Below are 14721 nucleotides of genomic sequence, written 5' to 3' on the forward strand. Positions count from 1 at the left end.
CGAATACACAAAGGCTCTCCCAGAAAACATTAGTGTGGCAGGCATCCTTCTTTACTCTCCTCCCACCATAGGCAGGCAGAAAGGATGTAAGCAAACCATTTGCTCTCACTCACAGTTGTCATTTATTTTTTTTTCTCCCTCCAAAGAATTCTCTGTTTTGTCTCTTCCCCCACACTTTCATTCTCTTCATTCCTAAACCAGAAGCACCAACAACTTTTTTCCCAAATTAGGAGAGGTACTGAGTGCCATTGTTCTCCTGAGCAACAGGTTTAGAATCCTTGACTGGAAGCCAAGAGGCCTGCCCTTCTCACCATCTGGGTCACATGGGGCTATTACATGGGAACTGAGGGAGAACAATTCAACGAGGAGATCTGGCCTTCTGGACAGCGGCGACCTCCCATTTATGGAGATGGCTGCCTTTGCTCTTGTCTGCCACAGGGACATCTAAAAGCACATGTTTTGGAGCTGCGACCCCAAGACAGCCTTCTTTAGGAAGCTTTGGGATGGAAGGGATGGAAATAAGGAGAGAGACAGAGAGGGAGAGAGAGAGAAAGAGAGAGACAGAGAGAGAAGTATATATGCACAAATATATGCATACACATATGTGTAGCTATATGCATATGTAGATATATAGGTATATATCTGCACAATGTTTTTTTGTTGTTTTTTTTTTTTAAGTGAGGCCGTTGGGGTTAAGTGACTTGCCCAGGGTCACACAGCTAGTAAGTGTTAAGTGTCTGAGGCCAGATTTGAACCCAGGTACTCCTGACTCCAGGGCCGGTGCTCTATCCACTGAACCACCTAGCTGCCCCTATCCGCACAATGTTTATAAGGCTCTGTTGGGTTTCTGAGAAAAGAGAAAATTTTTCAAAAGATCTAAATAAGGGGCAGCTAGGTGGTTCAGTGGATAGAGCACCGGCCCTGGAGTCAGGAGGACCTGAGTTCAAATCTGGCCTCAGACACTTAATACTTACTAGCTGTGTGACACCTGGGAAGTCACTTAACTCTGTCTGCCTCTGTTTCCTCACCTGTCAAATGAGCTGGAGAAGGAAATGGCAAAGCACTCCGATATCTTTGCTAAGAAAACCCCAAACAGGGTCACGAAGAATCAGACACGACTGAAATGACTGAACAACAAAAGGTACCTGGAACTGTACTAAGCACTTTATAAATATATTAAATTTGATCCTCACAACAACCTTGGGAAGCAGGAAACTGAGGCAAACAGAGATTAAGTGAATTGCCTTGAGTCACAAAGCTAGTAAGTTCTAAAGTGGAATTTGAACTCAGATACTCTTGACTCCCGACCCAGCTCCCCTATCTATTTTGTCACCAAGCTCCCCTATATACATATGTGTATGAAGCTTTTGAGAAACTTCCTTTCCAAAGAACACCCCCTTCCCCACAGGGTCTTTCTTTTTAACATAGAGTCATTTTGGGCGGGTCTGGCTGCTCTGACATCTATAATTTTAGAGATTTGTCTGGGGGACACCAAGAGGTGTGATTCCCTCTGGGGTCTTAATGTCATGTGTAAACATGACAGGAAGGACCTGAATGGAGGTCAGGCCTGTTGGCCTCTACCCATTGAGTGGGACTGCCTCTCAGGAGTTGGTGGGCAAACAGGCCAGCCAGAAGGTCTAAGGATTTGCCCTGCATTTCACAGATGCACTTTCCTCTCTTAATATAATCAGCCACAAGGTGACCATGACTTACAGCAGGAATAGGACCTTAGAGTTGGTGGACAGAGTTCCGTGTCTGATGCGGGAGGAAGGGCAGGGGATGGCAGGGAGGGGAGTACAATAGCAAGAAGTGCGGATGAGTGAAGGAAGCTACAGCAGCATCACAAAGGGGTCAGCTTACTGTGTGAAGAGAAGGCATAGGGAAGACGGGACAGGTCAAGTCAAGGGTCTGGCACAGTGTTCTTGATTTGTAGATTTCTTTTTTCTTTTTGTGGGGCAATGAGGGTTAAGTGACTTGCCCAGGGTCACACAGCTAGGAAGTGTCTGAGGCTGGGTTTGAACTCAGGTCCTCCTGAATCCAGGGCTGGTGCTTTTTCCACTGCACCACCTAGCTGCTCCTGGCACAATGTTCTTGAACAGAAGGGAGACATCAGAGTCTTAGAGCATTTCTGTCTTACTTGGTTTGTTTCCCCGGGTATTAGTATTTGGTTTGATTTTGGTTTTTGAAGCAATTGAAGTTAAGTGACTTGCCCAGGGTCACACAGCTAGTAAGTATCTGAGGCCCAATTTGAACTCAGGTCCTCCTGACCCCAGGATCAGTTGCTCTATCCACCTGTCCCAGGTGTTAGCATTTGGATTTTCTCCAGAGAAAGATGTTACTGTCAACAGCAGTCAATAAGCATTAGGCAGGAAGAAAGGAAACACATATTTATTAAACACCTACTGTGTACCAAGCTAAGTACTTTATAAATATTATCTCATTTAATCCTTTCAACAACCCTGGGATGTAGGTGTTGTTGTCTTCTTCTTTATCATCATCATCATCAACCTTACTTTACAATTGAGGAAAAGGAGGCCAACTGAGGTTAAGCAACTTGCCCTAGGTCACACAGTTATTAAGTGTCAGAGGTTGAATTTGAACTCAGGTCTTCCTGACTCCAGGCCCAGCTCTCTATCCACTGGGCCACCTGGCTGCCTCTAATGAGTGCCTACTACATGTCAGGCACTCTGCTAAATTGGGGATACAGAGAAAAGCAAAAAATATCCCTGTCTCCAAGAAGCGAATACTCTTAATTTATCACAGCATCACAGATTTAGTGCTGTAAGGCACCTCCAAGATCATCTAGCCTAACCTCTTCATTTGACAGATGAGAAACCAGAGGCTCCAAGAGGTTAAGTAGCCTTGATTAGGGTCACACAATAAGAATCAAAGACAGAATTTGGACCAAGGACCTCTGACTCTAGACCCAGTCCTCTGTCCACTGTATCACACCGTTGTGTGTTTACAGCTTCAAATGTTTGTCCTTGTTATCCCCAAAACTCTTTTGGGGCTTACTTCTTGTCTGAGAAGACTATTGAATGCTCAAGAGAGAAAGACAACAAAATGAGAAGGTTCATCCAATCAAAACACCTCAAATTGTCTTGCTTCTGTCCTACGTATATTATTTGGAGGCAGTGTGACGGTACAGGAGAAAGAGACGGACTGGGAGCCGGGTCATCTGGTCTCTGCTATTAACCTCCAAAGGCAACCTCTGGGTTGCTTCATCTGTAACCTCTTGAAATGTATAATATGCATGACTTCATTTGAGCCAGGTGATGCAGCAGATAGAGAGCTGGGCCTGTAGTCAGGAAGACCTGAGTTCAAATCCAACATCCGACATTTACTAGCTGTGTGACTCTTAGGCGAGTCGCTTCACCTCTGTTTGCCTCAGTTTCCTCAACTGTAAAATAGTCATAACAGTGCCTACCTCCCGGGGTTGTTATGAGGATCAAATTAGATAATAATTGTAAAAAGCACTCAGCACAATGCCTGGCATATAGTAGGTGCCATATAAATGCTTATTCCCTTTCTTCCCTTCCCCTACTGTGCTGGACTAGATGTTCTGTAGGGATCTTTCTAGCCCTGAGTCTATACTTTAGGTTCTGCCTCCTTTGGCAGAGAGTGTCCTATAACAGAGGAGGCCATGTCTCTGTATTTTAGGGTAGAGGTTCCAGCTCATTTTTAAATTGACTTTGCAAATCAGAACTACTTCTCTTGGGCCAAGGTGGTGGGGAATCCCATTTGGCCATGGATGGAGGGGAATTATCCCGGGTTTTAGGGTTTTTGAGAAACTCTCTTCCCAAGAGACCATTGGGGCCTTTAAAAAAAACAACACATGATACAGACGTGTGCAGGCCCGACTGGTCAGTGGGCCTGGTTAGAGGGGTCTCTATTATAATTACAAGATAGACACCTACTGGCCAGGACAAGAGTCAACAGCCTCTGAAGTCAAAGAACAAAATGGTTCAGGAAATGGAATCATGGAGTCCCAGAGGTGAGGAGGGCCATAGGACTTTGAGTTGAAAGGAACTGCAGAGATCAAGTAAGCCAAGAGACTTTTAACCCTTTAATTCTGGAGGGTTGTAAATTTTTGGTTTTTTGGTTTTGGTTAAAATTTTTTTTTATTTTAACTTTTGCAGGACAATGAGGGTTAAGGGACTTGCCCAGGGTCACACTGCTAGTAAGTGTCAAGTGTCTGAGGTTGGATTTGAACTCAGGTCCTCCTGAATCCAGGGTATTTTTGTTTTTAAAAATGTATTTTGATAAGTCGATTTCAATATAATTGGTTTCCTTTAAATCCTATGTATTTTATTTTATTTATATTATTTGGAGCAGGGGTCTATTGGCTGACAAAGGGGTCCATGTCACACACAAAAAGGTTAAGAAGCCAGGGTCTAAGCCTACCTTTCTGCAGATGAGAAAACTGAGGCCCATGGAAGAGAAATGACTTGCCCAAGGTCATCGAGGTAACAGAATCAGGATTCGAAGTCCTCTGGTTGTCTTATTCCAAATACAGGACACCTCAAAGGTTAGAGGATCATAGATTCAGAACTGAAAGAGACCATAGAACCCATCAAATTCAACTTCTGTGTTTTATGGATGAGAAAATCATGCAATGACAGAGAGAGGCTCCTTAGCTTGTCCAGGTCACATCGCTGGTCAGTGTCTGAGGCCAGATGTCCAGCCCTCTGTCCACTCTGCCACCCAGACTGTATCTGGTTCACCCATATTTTAAGGAGGAATCCCATCTACAGTCTCCTTGACAAACCATTGCTTGAAGACTTCAAGTAAGAGTCACCTAACTACCCACTGAGGTACCCATTCCATTTTCAGACTTTAATAGTTATAAAATTTTCTTTATGTTGAACTGAAAGCTCACTCTTTATACTACTCCATTGGTCTGGGTGGCTAGGTGGCGCAGTGGAATCAGGAGGACCTGAGTTCAAATCCGACCTCAGACACTTAACACTTATCAGCTGTGTGACCTTGGACAAGTCACTTAACCCCAATTGCCTCACCAAAAAAAAAAAAAAATACTCCATTGGTCCTAATTCTGGCTTCTGGGGCCAAACCAAACAAGTCCCTCTTCCATACACCAACCCTTCAAATATACAGGATCAAAGCATTTAGAGCTGAAAAGAGACTTAAAGTCCAATGCCCTAATTTTTATAGATGAAGGGAAATAATTTTTATTCATTTAATAAACATTTACCAAGTGCCTACTATGTGCCAGGCATCATACTAAGTGCTAGAGATACAAAAAGAGGCAAAAGAGAGATCCTGCCCTCAAAGAGCTCACAATCCAATGGGGGAAGGCAACAGGTAAACACATATATACAAGGCAAGCTATCTACAAGATAAATAGGAAGTGATTGGGGCAGCTAGGCAGTGCAGTGGATAGAGCACCGGCCCTGGAGTCAGGAGTATCTGAGTTCAAATCCAGCCTCAGACACTTGACACTTGCTAGCTGTGTGACCCTGGGCAGGTCAGTTGGCCCCAATTGCCTCACTAAAAAATAAATAAATAGATAGATAGATAGATAGATAGATAGATAGATAGATAGATAGATAGATAGATAGATAGATAGATAAATAGGAAGTGATTAACAGAGAGAGGGCACAACTAGGAAGCAGGGGCTAATATTTGGCATAGCCAAGTTTTAATCTTTACTCTTCTGACTCCAAGGTTATTAATCCCTTCTATTCCCCACTGTACCAAGATGGTTATCATGCCCACATAAATCTTTTCTCCTCCAGGTTTCCTGAGCAAGAATAGTATCTCCACATGCAGGGTGGGACTGACTCGTCCAGAGGGTAGGAAGGCATTTGCTTGGTAGCAGGAGGGGGGAATTCTTACATTGTCTGTACATTTCAAGGGTCAAGGAAAAACACGTTGGCCTGAATCCCTCAGGGAGCCTTGCCCAGCATTCTAACACAGTGGGGATTTCCCCCGAATTTCATGGGGGCCTTTTCCTTCTCAATATAATCAACCATGAAGTGACCCGCAGGAGGAAAGGGACCTTGGGGTTAGAGGCTTTAGTCCCAGCCAGTCTAATGTGTTGAAATAGTTTCTGTGAAAATGTGGCAATAGTTGAAAAAAATGTTATAGGACACTTAGTTCTACTGATTTATTAATTATTAAGAGATTCAGGGGCAGCTAGGTGGTACAGTGGATAAAGCACCAGCCCTGGATTTGGGAGGACCTGAATTCAAATCTGACCTCAGACACTTGACACTTACTAGCTGTGTGACCCTGGGCAAGTTACTTAACCCTCATTGCCCCAAAAGAGAGAGACAGAGAGACAGACAGAGAGACAGAAAGACAGAGACAGAGAGACAGAGGGAGAGAGACAGAGATTCATTGGCACATGATATAACAACAGAGCTTCTTGTGGTAGGGTTTGCCCTGGATGCATTAAAGCTGTTTCCAAAAGGAGGGTCAAGGAGGTCAAAGAGAACATGATTGTATGTTCTTGGACTCACTGGCTTCCCCAAGGCATGTTTCTGAGGGTGGAGATGGAATGTTGAGTTTGAGTTTTCTCTTCCCACCTTCCCCAACCACTCACTATTCTACCTAGGGCTTACTACGTTCTGCCTCTTCCTAGAAGCTGCCCCTCTGTGCCAGTCTGCTGCCTTTTCCTTTGATCCCCCTCTAGAGGATGCTTGGAAGCCAGGGATGCCATGCCCTGTAACTGTGGGTCACACGTATCCCACCATCTGGATCCTCCAAACTCATGCCCAAAATAGCCTGAACCCAAACAGGATGCTGAGTCAGTAATCGACAGATCATGTCTAGGGTGATGCAGTAGAAAGAAGGCTTTTTGGAGTTAGAGGACCTGGGTCTGAATCCTGGCTCTGCCACTTGCTTGTGTCACCTTGGGCAAGTCACTTAACTTCAGTTTCATCATCTGTAAAAGGAGGTGGTTGGATGAGATGCTTTTTAGCTATTTATCTACAAGCCTATAATCACCCACTGAACTACAAAAAAAAAAAAGGTATTTTAGCTTTTCTTTGCTTATAGAATAAAGTAACAATTTTTTCTATTTAAAAAAAAAGGCACACACCTGTTATCCCTCCTACCTTCCTAGGCAGCTAGGTGGTGCCAAAAAGACCCAACCTCAAATCCAGCCTCAGACACTGACTAGTTGTGTGACCCTGGGAAAAGTCGCTTAACTTCAGCATTCTCATCTGTAAAATGGGCTAATAATAGTATCTACTACTCAGGGTTGTTGTGCGGATCAAATGAGATAACTTTTGTAAAGGGGTTGCTTAGCATAGTGCCTGGCAATTCAATTCAATTCAATAAATGTTTATTAAGCGCCTACTATGTAGCACATAGTAGGCTCTTAAAATGCTTATTTCCTTCCTCCTTTCCTACTCAGGGAGGCTAGCTTGAGCTCGGGACTTCTGAGCTTTTGTAGACTGAGTGTCTATACGTAGTCCAGCACCATGGGAAGAGAGTGTCTCAAGGCTGCCTAAGGAGAAGTGAACCCACCCAGGTTGTTGACAGAGCAGGTCAAATTTTCTGAGCAGATCAGTAGTGGAATTGGACCCGTGAATGCCTGCTGTGCTTCATGAAATTCTACAATTCCAAAGTCCCCTCTCCACTTCTCCCAGAATGCTATCACACTGAAAAGCTCTAAATGTAAGCTCAAATTCACTTCTTCCCTGGCAGAAAAAAAAATTGGTCAGGCCAGAGATGGGCTAGAAGGGCTCTTAAGAACCTGGTTAAGAGGGGCAGCTAGGTGGCACAGTGAAGAGAGCATTGGCCCTGGAGTCAGGAGTACCTGAGTTCAAATCTGGCCTCAGACATTAAAAAAAAAAAAAACAACTTACTAGCTGTGTGACCCTGGGCAAGTCACTTAACCCCAATTGCCTCACTAAAAAAAAAATTTAATTTAATTTTTTAAAAAATAACCTGGTTAAGCTTGAAGAAGATGAAAAACTCCCAAAGAGAAATCTCCCTGATGTGAATGGTTCCCCATCACTCAACTGCTCCCCAAACCCCAATCAATTAAGAAGCATTGAGTGAGTTTTGTCTCATGTTGTGGGGGATATAGAAGCAGCATAAGACATTCCCTTCCTTCAGGTTGCACAGGGTCTAGTAAGGCATGCAAGTGTAAGACACAGAAAATAACTAGAAAACAGCGAAAATGTATTTACTACTAAATCAATCTGAATATAGGCCACACTTTTTCTCTGGATCTGGCGCATATAAAACCTATACGCAGCCTAAAATCAATGTTATTTTCCAGTCCACTGCCACTTTATTTTTCTTTACACGAAGATCTCATTATGGGAGGGGGAGTGTAGCTTATATTTGGATCAATATGGTAAATACTAAATTGTGTGCAATTTACGTATAATTGGGGCAATTAGGTGGTACAATGAATAGAGTAGGAGGGCCCAGAATCAGGAAGACTCATCTTCCTGAGTTCAAATGTGGCCTCAGACACTTATTAGCTTTGTGAGCCTGGACAAGTCACTTACCTCAGTTTCCTAATCTGTAAAACGAGCCGGAGAAGGAAACAGCAAACCACTCCAGTATCTTCACCCAGAAAACCCTAAATGGGATCACGAGGAGTCGGACACAACTGAAATGACTGAACAACAACATCAAATTGTATGCCGTTAGGAGTAGAGGGGGAACAGTCAGCAATTCATTTGGGAGAAAGAAATAGACAGTGTGAGGGTCAGCTAGGTGGCACAGTGGATAGAGCACCGGCCCTGGAGTCAGGAGGACTTGAGTTCAAATCTGGTCTCAGACACTTAACACTTACTAGCTGTGTGACCCTGGGCAAGTCACTTAACCCCCATTGCCCTGGAAAAAAAAAAAAAGCAGTGTGGCACAGTGAGGGGAAAGCACTGGATTTGGAGTCACATGTTGTTGTTGCAGTTCAGCCAGGTCTGACTCTTCACAAGCCCATTTGGGGTATTCTTGGCAGAGATACTGGAGTAGGTTGTTATTTCCTTCTTCAGCTCATTTGACAGATGAGGAAACTGAGGCAAATAGTTAAGTGACTTGCCCAAGGTCACATAGCTAGTAAGTGTTCAAGACCAGATTTGAACTCAGGAAGGTGAGTCTTCCTGACTCCAGGTCTGGTGCTCTATCCACTACACCATCTAGCTACCCCCTTGGAGTCACAAGCCCTGGGTTCAAATCCCAGCTCTTCCATGTACTAGTTGTGTGACCTTTGGTAAGTCACAGCCTCTCTGGGTTTAAATTTCTTTATCTGGAAAATAAGGTGATCAGATCTGATAGATGGCTTCTCGGATTCCTTTTTGATCTAGGATTCTATGGTCTGCCATCCTGGGCAATTAGGGAGATTGCATGCTGGGTTGACCCACCAAAAAAAAAAAATCATATATCCAATGACCTCGGTCCTGGGTGATTTGCTCTTTGTGGATGTTTTCTGTTAGGTAGAGAACAGAAGTAACCTTTCACCTCTGGAAGACTGGCCTGATCACCTGGAAGAATAGGTTCCTGCTTAGCTTGCTTTTTTTGGTGGGGGGAAGATGACCAATTCTAGTTACATGTTAATATAGACCAGTTCTTTGACCCACAGGGAAAGAGCAGTTTGCAGGCCAGTTGAACTGGGACAGACGGTATATGGTGGATAATAACAAATCAGACTGGAAAACTGAGTGGGAGCCAGACTGTAGGCGACCCTAAATGTCTGGCATTTTGTTCAAACTGATCCAGGGTGGAAGAAAGGCAGTGCTTCACACTAGGTTGAGGGCTAGCCTTATTGTCAGGAAGATCTGGGTTCATATCCTGCTTCTGGAACTCAGGTGACACTGGCTCCCACATCAGGCTCTTGGGTTCCTTGGATTAGTGCTGCCTTCCTAAAGCTAACAGAAAGGTAGCAATTCACTGGGTTAGTATCCAAACAGAAAGTTGAATAATCTGGGTGTAGTATACAGATTGTCCACCAGATGGCGCTCTTCTCAAGCCCAGGTCTTGTGAAATGCTCAGGGCTACAGCCCAAGGGCACTCAGCCTGCAGCCTAAACTGCTTTTATTAACCCTTTCCCTTGCTGGCTTGGTCTCAATCTCATCTCTGGGACAAGATAAAACATTGTTCCAAATGTTAATATGAAATCAGCTGTCTCTGAACCCCCACCCTGAGCAATATTTCATTCTCAAGTCATATCCTACTGAGACCATATTGTGTTCATATGGGGTTTTTTTTGGTTTTTTGTTTTTTTTAGTGAGGCAATTGGGGTTAAGTGACTTGCCCAGGGTCACACAGCTAGTAAATCATATGGGTTTTAATAACATAGAAGTAATTGCAAAAGAAAAGAAATATATAAACTCACTTTGTTGCATCTTCCTCCTCCCATATCCTCAACATGGATGGTAAACCAAGGTCTGGGTCCCAATGACCAGAGGCTCTCTGGAGGTTTCCTTTAGCTCTGACATTCTTTGATTTGAGTGGAGAGAACCTAGAAGAGTTTGGCATTTCAGAACTGGAAGGCCAGGCCCCGTAGGTTACCTAAGAGCCTCGTGTTAGCCCACCTGACCTTTTTTCCCACCATTTATAGGTTCAGCTGGTCCAGGACCCTGCCACTGGGGGCACCTTTGTAGTTAAGGTAAGTGTAGTCCAGTGATCCATCTTTCCCTCTTGTAAATCAACCCCCCCCCACCTTCCTGTTCTTCAGCATTTGACTCCATCACATGGAGTATTGGACTATCTTAGAACCCCCTGATCCCAGCCAAGTCCCTACTGAGATGATCAACCTTCCTGCTCATTCCTTTTCCTTTTTTCTTTTTGTGGGGCAATGAGGGTTAAGTGACTTGCCCAGGGTCACAAAGCTAGTAAGCTTCAAGTGTCTGAGGTCATATTTGAACTCAGGTCTTCCTGAATCCAGGGCCGGTGCTCTATCCACTGCACCACCCAGCTGCCCCCTTCCTGTTCATTCCTAAGACCCCACCTCTTACCTTCAAGGCTACCCCACCGACAAAATGTCAGTCAGTTAATAAGCCTTTATTAAATATTTACTATACGCTAGGTATCGTGCCAAGCTCTGGGGACACAAAGAAAGGCCAAGCACTCACCAGTGGAGGTTCTACTCTGGGGCCTCTATTTTCTGGAGACCATGCAAATAGGATGCACCTTTCTGGGGCCAAACTGTTCTGCAGGACAGAACCTGGGTGAAGGCACCTTAACTTGCAAACGGGGCATGGAATCTACCATGGACTGTCAGTTTCCCAAAGTCTTAACTTGCTTGAGCACAGCAGGAAAGCCTGGCTTCAGGCTCATGCCCCAGTCACATTGCCTTTGCTTCTAATCTTATTCAATTACATAGTTACACATTCATGTTTTCTCAGCCCCAGCTCCTTTGCCAGCCAATTCTACCACTGGCACACTTCTGGGGTGGACATTGCTGAGGCTGGGGTGGCCTCAGGTGGCAGAGAGCCCCCTGCCTTTCTGGAGGGGTGATACTCCTTGAGCCCTGTCTCTCCTTGTTTTTGGTTTGGGTTTTTTTTTGGGGGGGGCGGCAATGAGGGTTAAGTGACTTGCTCAGGGTCACACAGCTTGTAAGTGTCAAGTGTCTGAGGATGGATTTGAACTCAGGTCCTCCTGAATCCAGGGCTGGTGCTTTATCCACTGCACCACCTAGCTGCCCTTTGGTTCTCCTTGTTTTGAGTTGGCTTCCCTTCTCCCAGAGCCTTCCCAAGTGCCATGTAGAGACGTGGGACCGTCCAACCATCATCCCTAATGGCGTCCCCTACATGACCAAGCTTCTTCGCTACTCTGTGAGTGAGGACTCCATCTTCTTACACTTGGAGCATGTGCAGGGTAAGTGGGAACCCCTAGATCCAGGTGCATCTAGCAAGGCTCTCTCCACCAACCCAGAATCCTCAGTAGCCTCTGAATTCCCTTCCCTTCTCCCTCCTCTTCATTCTTGTTCTCTCCCCTTCTTTTAAGGCATACCTAAAGCAGCAGTTCTCAAACTTTTTAGTCTCAGGACCCTTTCATGCTCTTAAAAATCAAAGACCCACTCAAAGAATTTTTGTTTATTGGGGTTGCATCTATTGATATTTACCATATTAGAAATTCAAACATCTTAGTAGGATGCTGAAAAGAATTTTGACCACATGGATAACATGAAATGGTCTTAGGAACCTTTAGGGATCCCTCAACCACACTTGGAGAACTGCCTAACTAAAGGACCCTGTCCAGCCCTTACCAACCAAAAATACCCCGCCCCCACCCCCAGGAGACCTGACGATGCTGAAAATTCTCTCTGTTAAATATTCATTTCTTTGGGCTAAGGCATCTGCTTCAATCTTCCCTCTTGGTACCTTAATGTGGGCTAATTAGGAGAGAGGGGAGAGTGGAAGGGCATTTTTATAAGGGGAAGGAGGGGAACAGGGAGGGAGGGAGGAAGGGAGGAAGGGGGAAAGGAAGGAGGGAATGAGGGAAGGAAGAAAGGGAGGAAGGGAGGGAGGGGAAGGAAGGAAGGAAGGAAGGAAGGAAGGAAGGAAGGAAGGAAGGAAGGAAGGAAGGAAGGAAGGAAGGAAGGAAGGAAGGAAGGAAGAAAGGAAGGAAGGAAGGAAGGAAGAAAGGAAGGAAGGAAGGAAGGAAGGAAGGAAGGAAGGAAGGAAGGAAGGAAGGAAGGAAGGAAGGAAGGAAGGAAGGAAGGAAGGAAGGAAGGAAAGGAGAGAGGGGGAAAGAAGGGAGGAAGGAAGGAAGGAAGGGAGGGAGGGGAAGGAAGGAAGAGAAGGAGGGAGGGAAGGAGGAAGGAAGGAAGGAAAGAAAGAAGGAAAGAAAGGAGGGAGGGAGAAGGAAGGAAGGGAGGGGGGAAGGAAGGAAAGAAGGAAAGAGAGGAGGGAGGGAGGGAGCACAGGACCAAATAACATAAAATAGCATAGGTAAAGTGCTTTGCAAACCTCATCCAGCTCAGCTAGCTGCTCCAAAAGTCTATAAAGAGACTAGCTTTTTGTTTTGGTTTGGTTTGGTATTCCCAGCTCCTAGCATAGTACCTGGCACATGGGATGAGCTTGAATGCCAGGAAGCAATAAGGCACCAATTTTTCAGGGGGGAAAAGTCCCACACTTTTTCTGCTCTTTTACCTGGAAAGGCTGGGGCACTAAGGATGGCTTGCTGCTATCTAGAAACTCCTTCAAGTGTCAAAACAGCCTGGGGATTTGATTGCCCATTCAGTGGGTGTTGTCTTATGGGGACTGAATTTATTCCCATAGACAGGGGCAGGCCTCTCTTCACGGCCCTCTGGGGTCTGTCTCCACTAGGAGACAATGAGATCAGGGCTGTCTGACTTTGTCTCCTCATCGTAGGCTTTGCTGCCTCTTTTAACCAGCTGGCCAGTCTCCAGCAAGGTACTTTAATGTGTTTTCTCCACGAAAAGAGCAAGACCTGGTCCTTGCTTGCAAAGAGCCTCCAGGTCAGCTGAGGAGACAAGACAAACACCATTGAAGAGCTGAAATCTGTATACTAAAGTGCTAAACATAGTGGTGAAAAATTATGAAGCATTTACTATGTGCTGGGCACCAAGCTACATGATGGAGAGACAAAGGTTAGAAAAGAGATGGCCCGGGGCAGCTAGGTGGCACAATGGATAGAACACTGGCCCTGGATTCAGGAGGACCTGAGTTCAAATCCTGCCTCAGACACTTGACACTTACTGGCTGTGTGACCCTGGGCAAGTCACTTAACCCCAATTGCCTCACCAGAGAGAGAGAGAGAGAAAGAGAGATGGCCCGTGGGAAGCTAGGTGGAGCAGTGGATAGAGCACCGGCACTGGAGTCAGGAGGACCTGAAATCAAATCCCATCTCAGACACTTGACACTTACTAGCTGTGTGACCCTAGGCAAGTCACTTAACCCTCATTGCCCTGCAAAAAAAAAGAAGAAGAAGAAGAAAAAAGATGGCTCCGACCCTCAGGAGTCTTACATTCTAATAGGACAGATGCTCCTAAATTGGGGGGGCCTTAGACCCCTCAAGGGGTCTGTAGATAGATTTTAAGGAGTTCATGATCTTGGTGGAAGGAATGATAATCTTTATTTACACTAATTTCTGAGTAAAATTTAGCATTTCCCTCAATTCTGAAAATAGGCAATAAAACATTGTTCTGAGAAAGGCTCTTAGGCTTTACCACTACCAGGGGAGTCTATGCCCCCAAAAGATTAGGAATCCCTGTTGTTGTTTGTCCTTCATTCTAGGTGATGTCAGGGTGATGTCATAACTTGCAGTGAATTGGATTTAAATAAGGAAGGGCTGTGAAAAGTCACCAGCCTCACTCTCTCCTCTAGAACCATCTGGGTCCAGTGGCAAGATATAGATCAGGATTACTGGAGATGGTCCCAGATGTTTAAGGCAATTAGGGTTAAGTGACTTGCCCAGAGTCACATAGCTAGTAAGTGTCTGAGGTGAGATTTGAACTCGGGTCCCCCTAACTTCAGGGCCAGTGCTCTATTCACTGTGCCAATTAGCTGCCGCAAGAATCCCTGTCATAGAAGACATAATATAGGGGTGAGGTGAGGAGGAAAAAGACTTTTGTGGGCATTTGAAAGGATCTGGGGAAAGGGTGGGGGGGACAGGTAGAGAGATCAAGAGATGGCTGGGGTGGAGGGCTGGAAGAAGGCAGGGTCAAGGGGAGGCAGTAGTGATGGTACACTAAATGAGTGATATTAAGGGAATGGAGATCTACCTAGTATGGACCAGTATGAGGAGTATCCTGGGAGAAGGTGAAACTTA

At 45.2% G+C, this 14721-nt stretch overlaps 1 protein-coding gene across 2 annotated transcripts in view; it reads left to right on the top strand.

The window, feature by feature from the left end:
• The window catches only part of RPS6KL1 (ribosomal protein S6 kinase like 1), a 43970-nt gene that overhangs the window by 20942 nt on the left and 8307 nt on the right, over positions 1 to 14721 (top strand). For both annotated transcript variants that reach the window (XM_043989934.1, XM_043989935.1), the window contains 2 exons: positions 10544 to 10591; positions 11670 to 11802. In XM_043989934.1, coding sequence (XP_043845869.1) covers positions 10544 to 10591; positions 11670 to 11802 — 181 coding nt within the window. The remainder of the gene's footprint in view (positions 1 to 10543; positions 10592 to 11669; positions 11803 to 14721) is intronic.

Source organism: Dromiciops gliroides, chromosome 2 (assembly GCF_019393635.1).
Source record: "Dromiciops gliroides isolate mDroGli1 chromosome 2, mDroGli1.pri, whole genome shotgun sequence".
NCBI classification, from domain to species: Eukaryota; Metazoa; Chordata; class Mammalia; order Microbiotheria; family Microbiotheriidae; genus Dromiciops; species Dromiciops gliroides.